Source organism: Ictidomys tridecemlineatus, chromosome 5 (assembly GCF_052094955.1).
Source record: "Ictidomys tridecemlineatus isolate mIctTri1 chromosome 5, mIctTri1.hap1, whole genome shotgun sequence".
NCBI classification, from domain to species: domain Eukaryota; kingdom Metazoa; phylum Chordata; class Mammalia; order Rodentia; family Sciuridae; genus Ictidomys; species Ictidomys tridecemlineatus.
The window spans coordinates 48569628-48589820 of record NC_135481.1 but is presented as its reverse complement, the minus strand read 5'-3'; the positions used below and the strand labels follow the sequence as shown (position 1 = coordinate 48589820).

The window sequence follows — 20193 nt, the reverse complement described above, 5'->3', positions numbered from 1 at the left end:
TCTTTGATATTCTCTGGCTCATCAAAACCCACACACCTACAATCCCTGAATGAGTTTTTTTGCATCTGACTTCTTTGTCTCATCATGATGCTTTCAATGTTCATCTATGCTACATTGTGCCCCAATACTTTATTCCCTCTTATAGTTGCATAATGTTCCACTCTAAGGAAATACAACATGTTTTAATCCATTAACAGCTGATGAAAATTTGGATTATTTCTGTGTTTGGTTTATTGATAAAAATGCTATTTTCATGTTTGTGTACATGTTTTTAAGGCAACATACTTTCTCTTCTCTTGGCATGAAATAAAACAAAAACTATGACTTCTACTAGGATTAGAACTTCTCAGTCAGAGGTGGAACTTTTTGAAGAACTTTCAAAAGGATTTCCACAGTGACTGTACAAATTTACATTCCCACCAGAAATGGATGAGGGATTCAATTTCTCCATATTTTTCCAATATTTGTTATTTTTCATTAAAAAATAGGCATTCTAATGGTTGTGAACTGGTATCTCATTGCAGTTCAGACTTCTATTTCCCTAATGACTGTGATGACAGGCATTATTATGTGCTTGAGGTTACTTTACTTCTTGTTCAGAGAAAGATCTATTCAGATCCAGTGCCCATTTTAAAACTGAGTTATCTTTTGTTATTGATTCATAAGAGTTATTAATACATTCTGAATACTAGACCCATAATAGCTATAAATTTGCAAATATTTTCTCCCATTTTTAAGGGAGAAAACACAAGCTGGGGTTAATGGGGGATGAAGGTAGAGAAGCAGGCTGAAGTCTAAACTGGGAGATTGCCAATGCCAGGTGTACATTGAAGGGGGAAATGGGTTTTAATGTTTGGGATACAAAATCTCAGAAAGAGACACCTTATATTTCAGATTCAGTGAGAGACAAGGTTGAAAGTAGGGAGATCAGCTGGGAGGTTGTGGTAGGAGTTCAGGCCAAGAGCCTGAACTAGGAGTTGAAGAAAGAGGGAATGAATTTCAAGGTATCAGGAGGCAACATCAGCATAACTAGGTACCAAGCTTTGGGAGATAAAGTTATGTTTGGACTTGTTGCTTTGTCTGTCAGGTGGACAATTGGATCCAAGCCTGACCTGTAGGGGGTGAGATGGCCAGGGGTTTTTCTAAACATTCTACATTGTGTCATTTGAACCTCAACATTTTCTAATTTTCATGTAATTGAATATCTACTTTTTATTTTATTTTTTTCATTTTTTTTGTATTTTTGTCTTCTAAGTAAGAGACCATTGCCCAATCCAAGTCACAAATATCTACATTTATGTCTTGATATATAAAGTTTTCATTTTCATTCATCTCAAAATAGGTTATAATTTTCCTAGTGGTTTCTCCAGTGAACTCTTGGATATTAGGAGTATGTTGTTGTTGTTTTTTTTATTTCTACATATTTGTTCATTTCTCAAAATTTATCATGTAATTGAATTTTTCTGCTCATGACATATGACCCACAAAACTTTAGAAGTAATAAAATGAGGTTGACATTTGAAAGCCAAGTTTTTAAAGAAAATGCCTTTATAGGAAAGCAAATGCCTACTCTCAATTGCAATAATTTACAGGCCAATGTGTTTTGATTTTAATCTGGTTAGAGGTGTCAGTACAGCTAAGGAAAGACTATATTCAGCCATGAATGTATGGATAAAAATAGAGGGACTTTCTGAGACAACCAACAATAGTTTTCCCAACACTTTTCAGATGGGTATTTTCCTGTCAGGCTAGTAGAATCTGATTAGCTTACATATGTTACTCAAATAACCAAAACTTTTAATCTTAATGAAGATGTACCTAAAGCATCTACTAATAGTATGATTTCTAACCTAATCATGATGCTATAACTACTGATTCGTTTTACTATCATGTATGTCAATGTATTTTGACAAATTTCTTTTGAGTTTCTTGAAATTATCAATAAGTTAGGCTGTCTGGAATTTTTGAGTCTGCAGGTCTGAACTTAAACTGGGACAACTTAATAACTTAATGTGAGTTCTGAAACTTTCTGGTGATTGGACAACTAAATGTCCTGTCCTGATCATTCCATTCAGGACAGCTTTGTACATAGTAATTTTTTTTCATTAAAATTTTCTCTAATTTCCTTCCTCCTTAATATGCAGTCATGTCCATTAGGCCAGAGATATTCTTTATTCTCCTTTATGTGTGCAAAATACCTGGCATAAATTAAGTGAAAGAAAAATTGCCGAAATGACTGTGTTGCTTTTAATTGAACAAAACAGAATGTTTCCATAGTTAAATTACAAATTAACATATATGTTTGTAATATCACTTATATTCTTTACTTGCTCTTTTTTATTCATTAGTGAACATTTTAATGTTACCCTAATTAATTTGAAAGCTATCCTGGAACAGGAGATTGACTTTTGTCATTTTATTTAGGACCCTGCATTGTCCCTTAGGATGATTTTCATAAAGTTCATTTTAAAACAACATTAGTTTATTAAAGGAGCACCCAAGGCAGTAATCTCACACATGGATAACTAAATGTAAAAATAAGATTGCATTGTCAGAATGCATTGACCCACCTAAACTGAGACTTAGAGATGAACAAACACGTTTTCCACCTGCTTCCTACCCATAACTCCAAATATATAATTAAAAAATAGAACTTACCTGAAAATCAATGTTTGGTATCATAACCTCTTTGTGACACTTAATGCATGTACTTTCATGTTGAACTTTTGTTACTGTTTATAGCTGTAGGAAGAGCTGTGTGTTATGAGCTAGAATAATATTTTTCTTAGGGTCTTCAAGTCTATTCTAAGTAATAAAATGAAACACACAATCATGTCTTGAGTCTGAAGCTTACAACTATGAACTAAAAGTTAACATAGAATACTTCCCTTGGCTTGAATTAAGTAGAGCAGTGATGACAGTGCCATTTCTGTGGCTGATAAATGAATATAAATCCTGAGCTTATTTCCTTCTCCTGTTCTTTCCATCATTTGCTGACATGCTTCTGAAGTCTCAAAGTTTGAGATAAAGAGAAATATGCAATATATTTTCTTATTACCAGTTTACATGTTTTTGGTGACTACTTTGAATTTTGCACTCTTCAAGAGAAACTAGCTAAACAAAATCACTATTTGGACATTCTATAGTCATTTTCAATTGATGGTGGGCTTACTATTGATGATATGAAATTCGTGTGCAAGTGGCATACCATTTCTGAAGACAGTGTATACGTAGTCCTGTGAAAAACTATAGACTTTGTTATATTTATTGATGTTATTTGTTTCAGAGCCAAAGCAGCAAAATTCAGTCCTGTAATTAATATTATATTATTCTATGTGTTTAAAAATTAGGAATAATAAGTATAATAAAGTTCTTACAAGTGTCAATGCCTTATTGCTAAATGTGGAATTTTTGCATCTATTTATAGGAACAAAGTTATTAGCTAAAATAATTATGAACTAAAGTGGAGAAAGTGTTAAGAATACCTGCAGAGAAACCTGTAAAGAAGCGGACAAAGCACAGACACACGCACAGTGTAGAAGCAGTCAGACAAGTGACAGCTCCTCCCTAACAACATGTTTATTAACTCAAAAAAGTTACATATTACCCATTACAATGACTACATTCTAGCTAGTATTCCTTTAACCCTGAGTGCTAGCTAACTGAGAGAAGATCCAGGTTAATACAAACACAGAGCCTCTTTCCTCCACGGACATTACCATGGAAAGCAGGTAGTGCACCTGCATAGTTATCCTAATAGCTTCAAGGGAAAACTGCTGGGCATTCCAAGCCTGAGAAACAGGGTTTCCTTGTGAAGAACATTGCTATAGTAGCCAAGCATCCCATACTTTTGCAAGGAGTTTCCCAGAAGCCAGAAATTCTGTGTCTTTGCACCGACAATTCCTAGTTACCAAGCATGTCACAATCTCAGTTTGTCAGAGACCCCAATCCGAAACACAGAACTCCCACAAGTAAGCTATATAAGCACTTTTTGAATCTTCATACAGCCTGGTGTGTCAAAGCAAATTCTATTTTTTATTATTTATTTATTTTTGAAGAGAGAGAGAGAGAGAGAGAGAGAGAGAGAGAGAGAGAGAGAGAGAGAGAGAATTTTTTTAAATATTTATTTTTTAGTTCTTGGCGGACACAACATCTTTGTTTGTATGTGGTGCTGAGGATCTGAGGATCGAACCTGGGCCGCACGCATGCCAGGTGAGCACGCTACCACTTAAGCCACATCCCCAGCCCCCAAATTCTATTTTTTAACCAAAAAAAAAATCAAAGCTACGTTCTTCTCTGTACCACCCAAATTGAGCCACATGTGTTATCTAGTCTTGTTTAATATAAAGCTGATATTAAAATACTACGAAGAATACTTTAATGTCTATAGAAAGGAAAATGATTTAAGAATTTTGATATATATAGTTGTAGTATATATAATTGTTTAATATATGTAGTTGTTTTATTTAGTTATTTTAGGAAAGATGATGTTATATACAGAAGTTTTAGTTAGCTTTTTCATCACTGATGAAAAGATTTGACAAGAACAACATAAAGGAGGAAAAGTTTATTTGGAGCTCAGTTCATCGGTCTCAGTCAACAGATAACTGATTCTATTGCTCTGGGCCTGAGGTAAGGCAGAACATCAGAGAAGAGTGTGGAGGAGGAAAGAGGTCAGAACATGGCAAACAGGAAGCAGAGAGAGTGAGCTTCCCTCACCTCAGAGAAAATATAAAACCCAAAGATTTGCCCCAGGGGCCTTTCTCTTCCAGTGACACCCTACCTGCCTTCAATTATATTATCATTGAGTTGGTCCATATCAGTGCATTTATGTACTGATTAGGTTAAGGCTCTCAAAACCCAATCATTTCACCTGTAAACTTCCGTGTATTGTTTCACACCTGAGCTTTTGGGGGATACCTCATATCTAACCCATAACATAGAATATAGGATCTAGTAGCATAATGTGAGATTCTGCACTGCCCTTACCAACATTTAGACACTTGATTCAGGCTCCATAACAATTAAAATCTACTTGTTATAGAAAAAATAGTAACAATCATATGTACTGAGTATAAAACCAAGAAGTAGGGACTTGTGCTAGTTTCTCACAGTTGTCTAGAAAACCCACTTGGAACCAACATTCGGCTCCTTAGCTTCTTCATGGCTTCCTTTACATCTTTATTCCTCAGAGTGTAAATCATGGGATTAAGGAAAGGAGTGAAGACAGTAAAAAAAACAGAGATAAATTTATCAATTGGAAAGCTTTCAAAGGGCCAGATATAGATAAAGATTAATGGACCAAAGAACAGAACCACAACAGTAATGTGGGCTGACAGGGTGGAAAGTGCCTTGGACATCCCACCAGAGGCTTGGTGATGAACAGTAGCAAGAATGACAGTGTAAGAAATGAGTAAAAGGAGGAAACAGATAAGTGAGAGCAGACCACTGTTGGTGAGTACGAGGATCTCCAAAACATAGGTGTCTAAGCAGGCAAGTTTAATCACCAGGGGAAGGTCGCAGAAAAAATTGTCTACCTTATTGGGTCCACAGAAGGGAAGATCAACTGTGAATGCCAGGTGACTGGCTGAGTGCAGGATGCCAATGGCCCAAGAGACTACCACCAGAACAGTGCAGACCCTTCGGCTCATGATGGCCAGGTAGTGCAGAGGTCGGCATATAGCAATATATCTATCATAAGCCATGGCAACAAGAAGCACCATTTCACTGCCCCCAAAAACATGCAAGAAAAATATTTGTGACATGCATCCCTGGAAAGTGATGGTCTTACGTTCACTGAGGAAGTCTGCAATCATCTTGGGAGTAGCAAATGTAGCCTGACACACATCAATGAAGGAGAGATTGCTGAGAAGAAAGTACATTGGAGAATGTAATCGAGAGTCTGTAATTACTGTGAGGATGATAAGGATGTTTCCCAATACTGCAGCCCCATAAAACACAGAGAAGACTATAAAAAGGACAAGTTGGAGTTCCTGAGAGCTGGACAGGCCCAACAAAATGAATTCAGTAACCACTGACTTATTGCTCCATCCATTAACTGAGTCTGGGTTGTTGGAGTTATCTAGAAGAAAAGAAAACAATAATTAATAAGGATAGCCTCTTGCTACTTATCAAGTGAAATAGAAGATTTGATTCTAATAAATATAAAAATAATATTGTGAGGCTAAAAGACACTGTATATTCACATTATTGTTAGAAATTGATATTTTATATGAATTATTCTTTACTTTTTCATTATGGATTGGAATGATAGACAGATAGGTAGCCAGAAGTATCTAACAAATAAATCTACAGGGAAGTAGGGAAGTTGAGATATACCAGGATTTGCAAATGTATTCTAATTATGTTTTTGTAAAAATGTACAAAATTCTCAACACCACTTTGAAAGTCACACTTACTTTACTTACACATTCAGATTATGAATAGTTGAAAATAAGTCTAGTGCCTTCTATAAAGTCTTGGAGAAAGAGAAAATCTAGGCTAAGTATAAGGAGATGGAAATCATCCCAGTTACTTCAGTAAATGTTATCGGAGAAAAGAATCAAATGTAGCCATGTATTTGAGCATCTGCAGTAATAAGATCAGGAAGAAATTTTAATTTTTAACAAGTTAAATTGGTGTGAGAGAAAACATTCACCTTTCTGTGTTAAAATATTTTGAAGTTTACAATAGTGAGTTAGACAATTTAGTATACAATATTTTTAATCAAAAAATGGTTGCGTTAGTATCACAGTCATATCTTTTTGATTCTCAAAATGATTTACAATTTGTCTAAGTTGAATTTAAAATTCTTTAATTGATCAGATAACTGCTCCTCAAAAATAGGACTAAATGCAATTTTAGTGAGCATGACATATTTGCTAATTAAATTTAATTTAAATTTCTTTGCTAATGATTTTATGAGATAATCTATATGTAATTTTATTTCAATAACAAAATTGCTTCCCCAAACTTATTGAATAGTATCACTGATGTAATTAATTTATTCAACTTTAAACCATGCACTCTTAAAAACTCTGAGACAAAGCAAGGACAAAAAAAGAAACAGAAAACTATAACATCTTTATATAGCTTATATTTTAATAATAGCACTGGCAGAGAACATTAAAAATAAATAAATAAAATAGTATTATATCAATTAATGATAAGCACTATGGAAACAATCAAGGAGAACAAATGAATATGGACTATACCCAGATGAACAAATGAATATGGACTATACCCAGATGGTCAGAAAACACCTCATTAAGATGTCACACTTCAGACCAAGGACAATGTGATATGAGCCTTGAAGAAATCTACTGCAGACAAAGAGAGAAGAAAGCATGTTCAATAATTCATCTATGTTTGAAGAAATCTACTGCAGACAAAGAGAGAAGAAAGCATGTTCAATAATTCATCTATGTGAAATTGGCAGTATGTTGGAAGACTATTATAAATGAATTAAATGGAAATTTAACTTTTAACCTTACTATAAACTGAGTGGAAAAATTGAGCTTTTTGAAAAATATTCTCCCTCATAGGCTTAAGTATGTTTACAATTTTAAGAAGCTATAAATTTAGTTTTGCAATGAAAAAGCACCCTAAAATCTAGACTGCCAGTTTTTAAGAATAAAATATAGGTATAAGATTGCTTTCCAAATTTTGTATACCCCCACCACCACACACAAACACATAGATATGTACATATATATGTATGTATCAATATATACAATTTGAAAACAATTTTATATTTTCATATAAATGCATAATGTTATTCTTACCATTTAAAGTAAAATTGAAACAATCTGTTATTCAGGAAATGTCTTTTGAAATTAAATTTTATGACTAGATGTCAGAAGTGGGAAAGAGCTACCTGTCAAAGTTTAGAGTCATACTTGACAGTTAATTGGTATAGATTATTAATTCATTCAAATATTGAGACCATGAAAATTATAAAAATCAATTAAGATTTTGGTATTATAATATCAATTGTACCCTCTAAAATATTTCCCTGTACTGAAGTTTTGTGTATGTAATACCTAATAATAATTGGCAAAATAATATATGTATTAAACTAAAATTTTCTGATATAAAACTATTCTACTTTGTCTACAATTATTATAATTTAGTTGACTTCCATAGTTCTACAAATGTAGGAAGAATTTCTCTAAAACCACTCCAAATGTATTTGTTTTCATAGTAAGCAATAATTATGTTTGTTATTCACATTTGCATTTTCATCCAAAATGGAAACTTTGAAAATTTCCACAAGATGCCATTATATATTCAGATGAGAAGATCTGAGTCTGCCAAGCATGGTTGCACACACCTGTAATCTCAGGCACTGGGGAAGTTTAGTTGGGAAGGTCACAATTTCCAAGAAGAGCCTCAGCAACTTCGTGGGATCCTGTCTCAAAATAAAATTAAATAAGGACAGAGTTGTAGCTAAGTGGTGAAGCTTCCCTGGGTTCAATTCACAGTATCCCCCTCTCCCAAAAAGGAAGATCTTATTTGAACACCTAGCTTCATTTACTCTTTGTGATCATGTTTGTTCATTCATTCTAATTTATTGACATCTGCGTACTGAAGCACCAGGTCATCAGTAGGAGATATAACAGAGATATAATGATGATTGAAACGGATGGGATTCATAACCTCATGAAATTCACCACATTTCTCTGCAATTTTAATTCCTTGATTGGGAAAACATGCATTTGAACGAGCTGTGTAAACTGTAAAATGATAAATACTAGTTATGTTCATATAGTACTCTTATTGAAAATTACATAATAAAGTATTATTTTCAAACATGCAAAGCTAATCTGAGTGAGAAAACATCCAATTTGGAGAATATTAATGATCTATGAGATTTTTAAAAAATATTAAAAATATTAAAATGTAATATTATGATGAAATTAGTTTTCTTTAATAAATCTATAATTTATTGAAACAACAGAAAGCAAATCTGATAAAAAAGAGAAGTAGATGCTGAAGAGAGGCCTTGTGAGGCTCTTCACAGTTCTCTCTGTATTCACCTGTTGTTACCTCCTGTCATTAGAATTCTTTAAACTGAAAAAGACAAAAAGAAAATGTAGTAAATTGAAGTCCGAATTATATTCCAAGTGGCTATCACCATGAAAGAAAGGAGGACCTCCTTTGATGCTTCATTATCAAATGTACTTCAGAATTCAAATGCAGAGTGAAACAGTGCCCTGTCTTAGACATCAGGGTAACTTAGGATAATCTTCCCTTGGTCACTGATTTCAGAAAGTAGTTGCAGGTCTCTACGTAAGCTAGATACAAACTGAATGTGAAACCACCAGCCTTCCATTTAAAGAATTGTGACATTCAAATGCAATACTTTCTGGATTCAAAAATTAGTTTGGCTAATGAGGAGGTTCAATGAAAAGTATTCAAGTCAAGCAGAAAGAAAGTAATCTAATTGTGTAAGCTTCTCCTTTGCACCAAATTCTAGGTTGTTCAGCTCAGATTGACAAATGCAATGATTGAAAGGTCTTGGTGATAGTGATGGATGTCAGACATGAAAAGAGTCAATACAAGACATGGAAGAAAGCAAAGACATTTGGTCATGAATATAACCATATTTATAGGAGGAAGTAGTTTTCTTGTTGTTAAATGAAAGTAGATAGAGGCCTTCAGGTATAAGTTAATTGTCTTGCAGGGGTTAACAATTGCATAAATTATGTGTATTTTTAATGCAAGATAATATAAAGTAATAGAAGCTAGAAAATGTCCTCAATGATAAAAAGTCAAATTAAATCGTTCTATATTTATTAAATGTTGGGAGAAAAGAGCCTCTGCTAATTGTAATTATAACTGCCAGTATTTTCTTAGTCAATTACATTCAAAGCACTGTGCTAAACACTTCATGTATTATTTTATTTATCTTATAATCCTATATAGAAGGTATTATTATCAGCTTAACTTTTCAGTAGAAGGAGCCAAATCTTAGCAGCATAGTGTCACAGGGCACACTGCTAGTCAAAGGGAGTTTGCATAATCAACTAATCATGTATTTCACCACTGTGTATTGCTAACTAAAAACTTCTTGACTGAGAACTTGTGTCCTAGGAAGTCTACCTGGGTTTGCTGTTTTATCCCATTCTATTCTCTACTATCATCTCTATGTTTTCTGAACCATATATCAATACTTTCCCCCTTATCTACCTACCTCAATGCATCATGTTGGTTAACATAAACAATAATTAAACATAGTTTGATATTTTGTTTCAGATTTTATAATTTCATATACAAAGTCCAAGTTTACATGCTAAGAACCCAGGTTATTTTTGACTCTAGTAAAAACTTCAGCCCAGAACCCCTTTTAACTCTCTGAATGGTAACAGCTATATTTTCTCTTTCAATATGATTACATGCTACATACCAGTTTTTAGAGATGTCCCAGGGTAACAATAGGCAGGAAAAGCTTCTGAAACCCATTTTTTTACATGAGTCACAAATACAAGTACCCATAAACAAATATTTAAATACTATGCCACACACCCCAAAATCTCAGACAACCAATCCCATGGATTACAACAGACAATTAAAGAACTATCTTTGTGAAGTTAAGTCATCTTGCTATGGGAGTTATTAACATCATTTGGGTTGTTTTTTCCAAAAACAAGAGGATGAGGATGAGAATTTTGAAACTCTTCACCTATAATTGCAAGAGAAGACATATATCACAAGGGAGAAATGTAGTGGCCCAGAAGTATACAACCCCTCTGTTTACCTCATTTCACAATCTGCCTCCCTCCTTCACTATCAACCCATGTGTCCAGAGACTAAAGGAATCTAATCAGAAGTATAAATACGGCAGTAGACTTAAAAAAACACAGAATTTTATTTTCTAATATTACTTTAATTAATTTTTTCTTTCATGGAGGCATATATGATAATAGTTTTCAAACTCCATACATCACAGTATTCTACCTCTAAAATTCCAATATTTTAATTGTCATTGCTCAGTATACAACAGAATCAGAAAGAAAGCTTAGTTTGTCCTAAGGAGGTAGACAACTCAGATACAGGCACAGCCTACCTCTGGAAATTGTGGAAAGACACATTATCAGAACTGTAGAAGGACTTCAGAGCTTTTCAGAGAAGAGTAGTGACATAGAAAATACAAGGCTGAGACACAGCGAGAGTGAGTGCTCAGGAAATTGGATGAACCTCATAGAGGAGCAAGGCCTTTCCAGGATCCAGACTGATACACCAACTTTTTTCCTGAATCTTCTGTGAAATGTTTCCAGACATCCTGATTTTTCTTTTACAAACCTAATCCTCCTTAGTAGGCCCTGTTCCAGACAATGGTGTTTCTGTTGACCTAGAGGTTTCAGGCAGGAACATCAATCCTTCCCCCAAACCTGCTGTTAATTGTCTTGTAGTGATATGGGGTTAACAATTACATAAATTATATGTATTTTTGATGCAAGATAATATGAAGTAATAGAAACTAGAAAAGGTCCTCAATGAAAAAAAAATCAAATTAAAGCATTTTAATTCCTGCAAAAATTCCTAATTCATCAAATTCTTTCATTGTATTGTCTAAACCATTGGGATCTTTCTCCTTATATATTTCAAAGGCCTTCTAATCATCTCTAATTATCTCAATCTTCTGCCACTGACTTTGTACAATTGATGCCTTTAATAATCTTCAAAATAAAATAAATCAGAACAAGTCCAACAGCTCAATAGTGATGATCACAGCCCCATACTCCAGTCTCCTCCTGAAACTTGCCATTTTCATTGCATTCATTTGCTCTGCTCTCACTGAATTCCAGCTTTTCTTTCCTGGAAACCACTCCTGTGCAGTTTGGGGAGTTTATCATCCTCTTTTCTCTACCTGAATACTTTTTCCTCTGGCTCCTCACTTGCTCCCTTTCTGATTTTTCAGGAATGTGATGAGATGTTCATTACACACAGAGGGTTTTGGTGTTTGTTTTTTTAATGCCTTCCATTGTGACATTTACATGCATACATACAAAGTACTTTGATCATTTGAGCCCTTCCATTATCCTCTCTTACCTTCCCTCTCCCAGACTCTTGACACCCTTATTCTTTCTTAATAGTTCTCCTTCTACTTTTTTATGGCCTTTTTCCCGCTTGATTTCATATGTGAGAGAAAAGGTGATATTGCCTTTTTCGCTTTACATGATGTTCTCCAGTTCCATTCATTTCCCAGCAGGAGACATGATTCTATTCTTCTTCATGGCTGAATAATACTCAATTGTAAATATATGCTAAATTTTCTTTATTCATTCAGGTATTGATGGGGGACCTCCCTGATTTCATATCTTAGTTATTGTGAACAGTGCCTCAATCAGAATGGCTGTGCAGGTATCACTTTTGTATGCTGATTTCATTTCATTTGGATAGATAGATGCCAGCAGTGGAATAACTGCATTATATGGCATCTGTATATTATTTTTTGGAAGAACCTCCATATTTTTCTCTATAGAGTTCTAATTTACATTCCCATCAAAAGTGAATAAGAATTCTTTTTTTTCCCACATGATCACCAACATTTATTATTTTTATGTTTATAATAACCATTGTAACTAGAATGATGTGTCATCTCTGTGGTTCTGACTTGCATTTCCTTGATGGCCCATATTTTCTTTTAAGTTTAAAGTAACTGGTATCATATGTAAGAAATCATTGCCTATACAAAGTCTGTGAAAACATTCTCCAATATCTTTCAAGAGCTTTATTTTTTCCAACTTACATAAAGTAAATATTATTTTAAATTAATTTAATGAAGTGCATGCAGTTAAAACCAAATTGTTAATTTAATGTAGAAATGCAGTTGATCACACACCATAATTTTACCCCTTCTTTGCAAAAATCTGGTGACTCTGTGTGCTTTTTGTTGCCAGAATCTCTAGTAAGTTTCATTAGCATATTTCTATTTTCTTAACCAATACCAAAAAATCTTAACATTTAATCTTAACATTAGAAATCTTAAAAAAAGGATAATATCTGTTTGCCTCCAAAATTTCCTTGGATAGTCTGTCTTTTTGCATTTTATGTAGGTGTTAACAACAATTTGCTTAAGGTAGTATGAGAATTTTGATTGAGACTGCATTGTCTATTGATCAATTTAGGAAAACATATCATTATTAAATAACATTGTTAAATGCACTAATTTTAATAGTTTACAATATTCTCTCTCTCTCTCTCTCTCTCTCTCTATATATATATATATATATATACATATATATATATACATACACACATTGGCTTTCTAATATTATCTACTTTTATATATTCTATTTCTATTCTTGCCCCATGAAATTCCCTCGAATCTTCAGCACACTGAAGAGGAATGGAGGTATCAGTGTATCCTTGTCTCATTCTCAATCATGGGATATATTTTCATGGTGATAGTAATGAAGGCTACTTGTAGATGTTTTATATCAGCCTTCAAATAAGGCTAGTCTTGAAAAGGTTCTCCTTTTCCTCTGCCAACAAGTAGAGCAGCCAAAAGCTACAATCCAACTTGCTATATATAAGTTAATTTTCATTTTGGCAAGAGTACATGTACCCTGGTTTTCTCCCCTCATGTAGGTACAGGCTTCCATATCTTTTTAAGGAGAATTTATGTATTCACATGGCCTCTCACACTGGCAAATCCCGAAAAATAAAAAATTCTGTCCCTGAAGTCTCATGAGTTCTAAATGTTAGCTCTGAATTTCCAAGAAACCATCAAATCTCCTTAGTTTGGTGCCTGAGAAAATTTGCCATGCAGAGCCCAGATATGCCATGGAAACAATCAACAAATGCCCCCAAGAGAAAAGCACAGGCTGCCAGCTCACCATGCCAAGGTCCTTAACTATGGGGAAACAAGACCCATGCTTTCCCTCTTGCTTCCAGAATAATCCCATATCTTTCAATAGGTGCTTATGACATCTTGTTTGTCTTTTTATTCCAGAACCATAGGCCTATAATAAGCCTTATTATCCTAAATGGAAGAATGAATATCATTTTGATACTTTAAACCTGTATCTTCATGAATCTATAATTATTTTTAAAGTAAATAAGTATCTTTGTTTACAATTTCCTCATCAAAGAAATTTTGTCATATTACCCATGTGTGTAATTTTCAATTAGGAATAAAGAATTTGTGATAAATTTATTTGGATCCAGTTTTTTATAATCTGAAGTATTACAAGATTAATGCATAAAATTTATTTTTACGTCCTTTTATTTATATGCTATCAAGATCTATGTATTTAAAGTGGATTACTAGTTGACAATATATAGCTGAGCAATGCTCTTTTAGCCAGTCAATTGATCTCTGTTTTAACTGGTGTATCTACTATTGCCACTTAATAAGATATTCAGTCTATCTGGGTTTGAAACTACCTTCTTGATCTTCATGTTTTATTTGTCTCGTTTGTTTGTTTTTTCTCCTGTGGACTGAGTCTTTGTTAAATAATTATTTGAATTCTATCTTGGGTTTTTAGTTATCTTTGGTTTTTATTTGCTTGTATGTTTAGTAGTTGTCCTGTGGTTTGCAAAGTACAACTTTAACTTTTAATACTCTACACATAATAGTATAAATAATCATTTTTATATTTGTATTATATATAATAATCATTATATAATTAAAAAATATAAAATGGTGTAGTCTATAATATATGAAATAATAATCTATAAAATAATAATCTGTATTATGTGATTATTAATATGATTATTGATTATAAATTATATATTATGCCATTATTACTAGAAGATTAAATTTATATCATTATATCATATGATTACTAAATAATCATATATATATTATTAAAACATTACATTAATAATACATAATAGTATATGGTAATATATATTGGGTACATATATACATATTATGTAATAGTATGTTATATTTTAAAACCATTGTAATACATAATATACAATGATTAGTACATTATTACATATTTCATTATGACATTATATTATTGAGCATACAATGTTATTTTATATAATATTTTATATGTTGTCATATAATATGGTGAGGTCCTTATAATGATACATTTTTTTCTCCTCCAATTTTTCTACATTTTAAATATCTTTTATTTCTAAATGCATATGAACTTCATATTATGAAGCATGCAAGGAATAAAGATTTTATTTAAAAAATGAAGAGTACAAAAGTAGCAGGTAAATAATGTATGTGTCCCAGAACCAGAAGGCACAAGAATCAAGAGCACTGATGTCAAGAACAGGAGAAGACAGAGGTCCCAGCTCATGGAGAGAGAATTTGCCCTTCATTAGTCTTTTTACTCTACCTGGATATCTTCCTACATTGGTGAGGACAGATCTTCCTCACTCTATCTACTGACTCACAGGTAATCTCTTCTGGAGACACCCTCACAGACACAAATGTAATGTTTAGCCATCTCGATGGGCAACTTTCAACCCAGTCAAGGTGACACATAAAATCATAAGACTATCACAGGACTATTTTTTACCTCAGAACTTCAGAAAAATAAAACAACTCTGCTAACACCATGCTATTATACTTCCAGCCTCCAGAATTATAGGATAATAAGTTTCTGTTGTTTTAAGCCACCCATTTTGTGGAAATTTGTTATGGCAGTACTAGAAATCAATGTACTGCACAAATATTGAAATCCAAATTGATGCTAATAAGTGAACAATGCAAAATTCTAACTTTAAAGCTATACATTTTAATACAATGGGAAGGGAAAACAGTCAGAGGGAGTGTGTACATGCATCATGAATGTAGTTCAGTTGATAGCAGAAATGGCAAAATCATATCTACAAAGAATTGATTACCTGTTTAGACGTCTACAGAACTACTTGTTCAAAAGTAAGAGCACTACAACTATTTGTGTAGTGTTTTCTACTCTGTTAGTGTTATTTCAATTACATCTTCTTGCCTCTTGTAGTTCCTATGAAATAGTTATTAACTACTTAATCTTTTATATGAAAAGGCAAAGAATCAAGCAGTGAAATAAATTTGTATAGTCAATGCCTCTCATGAGCAGGAAATAGGGAATAAAAACACTACCAACAATTTTATGACTGCTTTCATGTTTATTGTATATGCAAGAATATTTTCAGCACCATACAAAATATACAACAGAAAGTCAAGTTTAAGAGATCATTACCATATTTGGCATTGTACAAATGAAGTTGTCCAAAATTCCAAAGTTATAGTTTGATGGTTCAACAAGCCTGTGTCTCTACACTAAATTTCTGCTTGCAATGACATTTAGCATACAGAGTTAATACCTATGCACATAACCACTTAGAATATAAATAAAATATTGAGTTTGGAGTGATAACAATTGCAGGTTTTCTGTTTTTTTGATAAACAGTTCCATTTTCCATTGTTAAAATGCACCTAATATGATCCAAATTCTTTTTTTTTAAATGAAAATTTCAGTGGGAGAATAAATAGGAAATTTGTTAGCTAAGAAATCAAACAATACTTGATAGATGCTTTTCATCTTTATTATTAGATGCACATCAATTTTATTTTACTTCTATTTTCAAAGAAATATGTAAGAATAGATTTGGTTCTGTATTGCAAATAATCAGTGTTACTTTGTGTATTTGTATGTTTTAGATACAAATGGAATTAACTTTTTATTTGAATTTATATATTTAACATTTGTCATATTTGTAAATAACTTCAAATGTTTACAACATTCTGTGAATAATATAAAATTCCTTATAATCAATTTATTCTATTATAAAAACAAGTAGACTTGCAATAGAGACGCATATGTTAGTAATGGCAACAACTACCTAGAAAATGTTTTATAATAAGTAGAAACATAAAAAAACCATACAAAAATTTTATGATAATAAAGCAGTAAAGATATTATAAGTAAACAAATGTGTAAGTAGAGTATAAATAACCAAAATAATTAATGCACAAGAAAAGTGAGCTTCTTATTGTAAAATAGGGCATTTTTTCCTACCATAACAATATATGTGATAATGTTATAAATAAGCTGAAAAAAAATGTCAGGAATTCAATTATTTTTTATTCTGAGGTATAAAAATATTTGTTTAATTGAAAAAAGTTACTAGTTTAGTAACATAAATACTTAATACATATTAGAATATCAAAATTCCTTACAAAATATTTTAAAACTGTTAGCAAATATTTTTAAGACAATTTATACTTGAGAATTATACAAAATGAAAAAAATGGCTAAAGTGATATTTAAATAGAACCAGAAACTGGTTTTAAGTAGTCCTTGCATTTAAAAGACAAAAGGTCATTTCTATAACTCAATAACACTAACAGAGACAGTTGATATGGTGCTGGAATCCACAGGAAACTCATTCTAATTCAAGATCAGGCTCCCTCTTGGAAATCTTAGTTCTTCCAGGAGTTTACATGACGGTTTCTCAACTTCCGCATGGCTGATTTAACATCTTCATTCCTCAGAGAGTAGATGATGGGATTCAACAAGGGTGTACAAACAGTGTAGAAGACAGAAAGGTACTTATCCACTGAAAGTCTGCTAAAGGGCCATATGTAGAAATAAATACAAGGTCCAAAGAAAAGAATTACTACTGTGATGTGGGCAGTTAACGTAGAAAGGGCCTTAGATGACCCACTGGAGGACTGATGCCGGACTGTGATCAAGATGACAGTGTAGGATATAATTAAAGCCAGAAAACAGCTCAAAGATATCAGGCCACTGTTAGTCAGGGTCATAACTTCCATTCCATATGTATCCATGCAAGCCAGCTTGATCACCAGAGGAAGGTCACAAAAGAAGCTGTCTACCTCATTGGGGCCACAGAATGGCAGGTCCACTGTAAAAACTAAATGGCTCACAGAATGAAGAATACCCACTGCCCAGGACACAGACACAAAAATTATACATAGCCTTTGGTTCATAATTGTATTATAGTGCAGGGGCTTACAAATAGCTACAAATCTGTCATATGCCATAGCTACAAGCAACATCATCTCACTCCCAACAAAACTATGAAGAAGGAATATCTGGGCCATGCACCCCTCAAAGGAGATAGTCTTGCGCTCAATGAAAAAGTCCATAAGCATCTTGGGGGTGGCAAAGTTTGATTGGCAGATATCAATGAAAGAAAGGTTACTGAGCAGAAAGTACATAGGAGAGTTCAAGTTGGAGTCAGAGAAAATGACAATAATAATCATGACATTGCCTAATACTGATGTCACATAGACTGTAGAGAAGATGGCAAAGAAGAAAAGCTGAAGTTCCCAAGAATTAGAAAGTCCCAGAAGCACAAACTCAGACACTATTGATTCATTAGTGTGAGCCATGTATCCAGTCTATAGGTACCTAAAGTAAAGGAAATTAGGACGATATCATTCTGATTGACATAATATACCTAGTCCCTACACAAAATAAATATGTTACACTTTAAAATTAATTTAATTTAATGAAATATATACAAAAGTATTAATGTACTAATATTTAATACTCATGATTGATATGGAAAGTTGGAGGAGTGTGAAAAAGAAAAAGAAGATATACATTTTACAAAATGAAATATCAAATCAGAATCTAAATATGAGTAATATCCTAATACCATAGATATTAGTAAGATGAATGATATCTAAATAATAGGAAAAGTTTTAGCTCAAATAAAAATTATTAGAAATTTTGAAAGTTTGAATGTTTGAAATTTGCTAGTCAAAAACGAAGGGGAAGCCATTTCAGACAGAAGAATAATAGGAATGAAGATAATAAGTGTGAAATACTCATTGTATGAAAGACAACCCATCAGCTGAATGGTCTGGCTATAGGAGAGGACATGCCATGAAGAAAAAAAAATTAAATTGTGGCTCCATTTAACCTTCAATGCAAAGCCAAATGGACTAGATTAAGGTTCCTGAAATTGAGAAAAATACAGTGCTTGACACTGTTTAAAGGAATTTAATAGAGATAAGTGCCATATTATGGGAAAAAAAGTCAATGATGATGGTGATGTTCAGGAAGTTTTTATGAAGGTCCTTTTTTAAAAATAGTTAATCAAAATTCATGTTCTGTCACATAGTGACTAATTAATTACAAATGAACCAATGACCACCAATGTGTTTTCCATCTCTAAACTTATTCTTTTCTTTTTACATACATACCTGAAAATTTGAATTTTTCAAAACCTACAATGCCTTTCAGAAATAGTCTTTTTAAAAATGACTCATGTAACTTTACATAGTACATTTTGAACACATAATAAATTCTCAAAAAAAGAAAAGCTAAGTAATGTGTAAATTGCCTTTTCATTTTTTTAAATGTTTAGGTTAACACATGTGATAACTCAGTCCTAGAAGAAAACCCTACAGTCTTCCTGCAGTGGTTCAGGAAACATTTTGACTTCCATTCTTTGTATCCAACAGTAAACAGTTGATATTTATTTGTCCATATACTGATCAAAGCTCTGCATTTCATATTCTTCAGTGGTTTTCTGGGACCAAATATCTTAGGTATTACTAAATAATAAATATTTAAATTTTTAAAAAGCAAAAATTGTATCTGTTAACAGGAATAAACCAATTTTAAAAATGTTTGAACTATTTGTAAACCTTCATTATAAATTTTAACCTTAATTAACCTTAATGTTGAAATACTAAATCCTACCCTTTCAGGGGCTTCCATCTTGCTTTTTTATAATATCAAGTTTTATGAATAATTTAGAAACTTAAGTTACCCAAGTATACAAAGAGACTTATGAGGCATGAACTGACCTATGCACAAACTTCCATCATGAGAAAATGTGATTCTTACCTCCTTATAGAAAATTTGGGTTAATGCTGGAATATCTAATGATGTCTTTATTATGGGAAAGAACGAGGCAAAAAAGACTGAAAAGGAAATAATTTTCCCATTTCTAAGACTACAAAAGTTTCAGAAGAGTCACAATTGTCAATTTTAAAAGGTAGTTTTTGGTACCACAAAGGAAATGCTTATAACATCTAATCCACTCTGTAAACTTTGTTAAATACTATAATAATGAATTAGGATAACATTGCAATTTCATAGAGAGCTCAGAACCAGGTGATAAGCAAAGCATTATTCTTGTTACAGAATATGCAGATATATTTTGAAACTACTACTACTGATACATTATTATGCTTTGTAATAATAATGATAAATGATCGCAATTTCAGAAAAAGATAATCCAGATAAGATTTTTTATTTT

The 20193-nt window shown here is 32.6% G+C and overlaps 2 protein-coding genes across 2 annotated transcripts; both read right to left on the bottom strand.

Moving 5' to 3' along the window:
* Nucleotides 1-5108: 5108 nt before the first annotated feature.
* LOC144377639 (olfactory receptor 4K15-like) lies at nt 5109-15416 on the bottom strand. The gene is made up of 2 exons (XM_078049038.1): nt 15392-15416; nt 5109-6082 (listed from the first exon to the last, which is right to left on the bottom strand). The coding sequence occupies exons 1-2, from the start codon at nt 15414-15416 to the stop codon at nt 5109-5111; spliced, it is 999 nt and encodes a 332-aa protein (XP_077905164.1).
* A 1958-nt stretch (nt 15417-17374) lies between these two features.
* LOC101971551 (olfactory receptor 4K1) lies at nt 17375-18310 on the bottom strand. Its single transcript, XM_005337981.3, has one exon. It carries the CDS (start codon nt 18308-18310, stop codon nt 17375-17377), a length of 936 nt encoding a protein of 311 aa, XP_005338038.1.
* Nucleotides 18311-20193: the final 1883 nt, after the last annotated feature.

Bases quoted from the DNA above. Each gene is read 5' to 3' on its own strand.
- LOC144377639 (XM_078049038.1), bottom strand. From the start codon at position 15,416: ATGGCTAAACATTACATTTGTGTCT. The intron at 6,083-15,391 runs GTGAGGGTGTCT...CTTTTCTTCTAG, and splicing joins TAAACATTACATTTGTGTCT to ATAACTCCAACAACCCAGAC.
- LOC101971551 (XM_005337981.3), bottom strand. From the start codon at position 18,310: ATGGCTCACACTAATGAATCAATAGTGTCTGAGTTTGTGCTTCTGGGA.